The sequence below is a fragment of the Lolium rigidum genome, chromosome 2, assembly GCF_022539505.1.
Source record: "Lolium rigidum isolate FL_2022 chromosome 2, APGP_CSIRO_Lrig_0.1, whole genome shotgun sequence".
Lineage (NCBI taxonomy): Eukaryota > Viridiplantae > Streptophyta > Magnoliopsida > Poales > Poaceae > Lolium > Lolium rigidum.
Genome location: NC_061509.1, coordinates 8,995,955 through 8,999,808, shown reverse-complemented (window position 1 = coordinate 8,999,808; position 3,854 = coordinate 8,995,955). Strand labels below are relative to the sequence as shown.

General features: G+C 36.2%; 1 protein-coding gene across 1 annotated transcript; it reads left to right on the top strand.

Annotated features, from left to right (window-relative positions):
• The first annotated feature begins 1,070 nt into the window (after positions 1–1,070).
• On the top strand, positions 1,071–2,908 carry LOC124689190 (protein YELLOW LEAF 1, choloroplastic-like). The gene is made up of 3 exons (XM_047222754.1): positions 1,071–1,217; positions 2,214–2,301; positions 2,399–2,908. Exons 1-3 carry the CDS (start codon positions 1,071–1,073, stop codon positions 2,614–2,616), a joined length of 453 nt encoding a protein of 150 aa, XP_047078710.1. The 3' UTR covers positions 2,617–2,908.
• Positions 2,909–3,854: the final 946 nt, after the last annotated feature.

The window sequence follows — 3,854 nt, the reverse complement described above, 5'->3', positions numbered from 1 at the left end:
TCTCATCACAACATGTGATTTAAGTCCTACATGATTCAACGGGAAAGGCCATTTAGCATCTTTTATTTGCATATTTTTTACATTTATATAATCATGGGGCATAACTGAAACAAAGTCCAAATGCAACCATAAAGACATCAAATATCATGCCTCTGAAGGCCTTTTTGATTAAAATGTTGAAATCCGAAGGGTTTTTTTTTTTTACTATATGACATTTTTGGACTTTAAGATTGTACCTTATCATGTTTTTGTCCCAAATTGTTCATTTGCACAACGTCTTATATGAAAATATCCCCTAACTCAAAGATTTTTGAATGATTGTACTCAAGCTGCAATCAAACAACGGTGCAAACTCAATCTTACAAGTTTCAAGTAAACATGACATTGCAATCATACAATTTTTTCCCTATTCTTATGTTCTCTAAATCACGCAGATAAAAAAGGCCAGTACCAGCTCTATTTTTTTGTGTGTAAATTCTTCCAAGAACCCTGAGTCGTTGGTAGAGGCCATGTTCTCTCCTCACTTGAAAGTGGGATCTAGAAAACCATAATTTATTCTATTTATATTCTCAATTTATCTTAATTAAATAAAATGAATGCACATAATAATTGCCGAAGATATTTCCCCTAATTATATGAGTTTTGTACAAAGTCGAAGGATAGTTAGTAACTCAATGACATGAATTATTTGGGTGTTTGCATCAATTTCCTAGCTTGCACCACATAAATGGTGAGCTACCCACCACTAGTAGCATTCAAGCTATGATTACCGTCCTTCAATCACATGTGGTTATGACAACACTTAATTTGTAAGTGGCATGAAACTCACAATACTAAAGTTACTACAATATATTTTAACTAGAATCATTTTAATCCACTTAATGAGCTTGTGTCATTGTCATTGATCTAGCTCCGAGCAACTTTGGTGCCACTCTCTAGCTACGAAGCATTTGCAGATGAGTTCTTAAAGCCAATAACATGTTCATGACACAATGACGATAACCTTTTATAACAAATACCGAATCATATAAAATCCTAAAAAATAAAAAAAGCAAAATTTAATAAATAACATGAGTTACATCATCATTGTTGTGAAACAATTAACAGAAGCTAACCATTCTTGTCAAATAATTCTAATAGCATCAAGACAATGGCAGTCTATCTCGGGTTCGCAGTCTCGGAGGAATAAACTCAACAACATCATCTCTGCCAAAGCTGTAAGATGTGCTTTATTTTATGATTGTGTCTATGTCTCAGTTGACTGAGATTTTTCTAAGTCTCAGTCAACTCAGAAAAGTGCAACTGCAGTTTAAAGAAAAGTGCAACTCAATCCAGTTGCATATTTATGGTAGAAAAGTATAATTGCACTTTTTTACCAGAAAAGTGCAACTCAAAGCACTTTTTTGTAAGTAACTTAGATTTAAGAAAATCTTGACTGAGACATAGCAAAACCTTTATTTTATTTTATTTTGTGTGGTGCTGTGATATGCTCGCTTGTCTTCTTATCTCGCCGTTGTAAATTTTAGGCGGAAAAATGCTTTAAAAAATAATTCAATATGGTATTTGACATACAGAAGAAGAATGAAATGAAATAAGTTCCTGTCATGAAAAAAAGGAAAGCAATCCAATGTTTTTGACTTAAAAATGGAAGAATACTGATAGGTAACAAATTTAAGGCCTTTACATTTGGTGGAAGCCACGATTTCTGTACTTGCAAAATAATTCGTCATAACATTGTGTAGCTGGCAGGATATTCAGCCTTGCAAACAGAAGTGATCAGTTTCCTCTTATTACTTAGATTATGTGAATGCTATCCATTTCAATTTTTTCATGCATACTATTCCTGCTAGTTAGACAGAAAGAATGCAAAAAAGAAAGGAAGTTTGTAACCTGGTTAATTTTAAGCTTCAAAATTAACTTGAGGTAGCTTATAAAATCCATACAAAACCCATTTCCGTTGCTAAATAAAGGTGTTTCGTTTATCTGAAGTTCTACAATCACCTGCTGGTGTATGTAGAATATGTACCAAAGTGATGCTGTATAGTTCCAGGGATATCCTTTTACCATTGTTCATAAATCTGAAATGTTAAACATTCCTGCATCTTGTAAATTAGAAGCAACAGGATAAACTTGATAAATTCATTTGATTGTGCGCCCTGACCAGCAATTCCGGAAAGCATCTCACGAAAACCTGAATCTTTCTTCTTGTGCAGAACATAACATGCTGTGCTAACCAGACACAAACCGCCACCCGCAAATCATTCTCTGGACCCACCTCTCCACCATCGGGTTCAGTTAAAGGTAATGGAAGGCATCTGCATTTTGCTGTTCAGTTAAGGTGCACTGCAGAGCTGTGCTTCCAGTGAAATTTGTCACTCACTTCTTCGCTTTATCGCAGAGAAGGTGAAGCCCAGGCTCGATGATGGTGGCGTTGGGTTCCCACCGTTCCGGTTTGGTGGTGGAGGAGGTGGTGGTGGTGGCGGTGGCAGCAGTTCCTCCGGCGGATTCATCCTCTTCGTGATCGTTTTGCTTCTGGACTACCTGAGGGAGTTCGAGAGGAACTTGCAGAGTGGGCCGCGCAGGGGCGGCGACTACGACAGTGGGCGCGCACCATAGTAGCTAGCTGCTTTTCTGTACTAGCTTGTTTCACAGACGGTCCGGTGATGTGTTACCTTGCTGAGCAGTGTTATCAGACTAGAATTACTGGCGAGAGAATGAACTGAGAAGTAGCAACCGTAGCTGTTGGACGGGATGTGGAGGGCTTGAGATTGCACACCAGAAGCAAGTGGCACTAATGTTTCCGCTTCAGGGCCTTTTTGGTTCATAGGAAAATCTGAGTGTAGGAGTAGGAAAAAAAATTATATGACGGTATCCATTCGTTTGCTTCAAATGTTATGATCAAAGGAAAGTGCAATACATTTTCTTTGATCTCGTTTCAAAATAAAAAAACACAAATATACTATATCATTTCACCAAAAACTGCAAACGGAAATTGAGCTACATGTAGCTCTTTATTTTCAAAAATTGGGAATCATAGTTTTAAGTTTCAAAAAAATCTGAAAAAAAAAATCTTGGATGTAGACAATGATGATGCAAAATATCAATGTGAAATTCTTTGTATTGTAGACTACACAAAAATGACAAAATCTGATAGGTTGTATAGTTCGTGCATTATTCACTATTCTCAGATCCACACGTTTGTCATTTTTATGTAGCCTAAAGTACTAAGAATTTCACATTGAAATTTTGCAAGTTTGTAGATTCCATCATTGGCTACATCTAGATTTTTTTTCAGAATTTTTTTAAACGTAAGAATATGATTTCCGATTTTAAAAAAAATAAAGAGTTACATGTAACTCGGCCTTCATTTATCCACTCTCGTCATTTCACTTGGATAAAACTATCTTTTAGGAAAGCACGATCGGTGGGGTTCACGGGGGGCAATATTTTCTCGAAAGGCAAAGGATCCTCGGATACACGTAGACATAATATCATAATAATAAAAATATGCCAAGCATTAAGAATAAATATATCGTAGAGGTAGAGATACATGAGTTGTCAATTGCAAAATAAAGTCTAAAACAAAACAAGTAATTTTTAAGATCTTCAAACTCTTTCTTCTTTCATGACACAACTTTTTTGAAAGGAGTTGAACGTAAATATCCTGTATATACCAATGAAGTTTCTCCTATAATTTTAATTTAAGTTGCAATATCAAGGCTACGTGCATGGTTGCAGCCATTAAAGTAATCAATCAACATCGATAAGAGTACCAACACCAGTATGCCAGGGAAAAGCAACCGAACAGCTTGGTTGACGTCGCTGGAGAGCCGAGAGTACGGATTACCATTGTC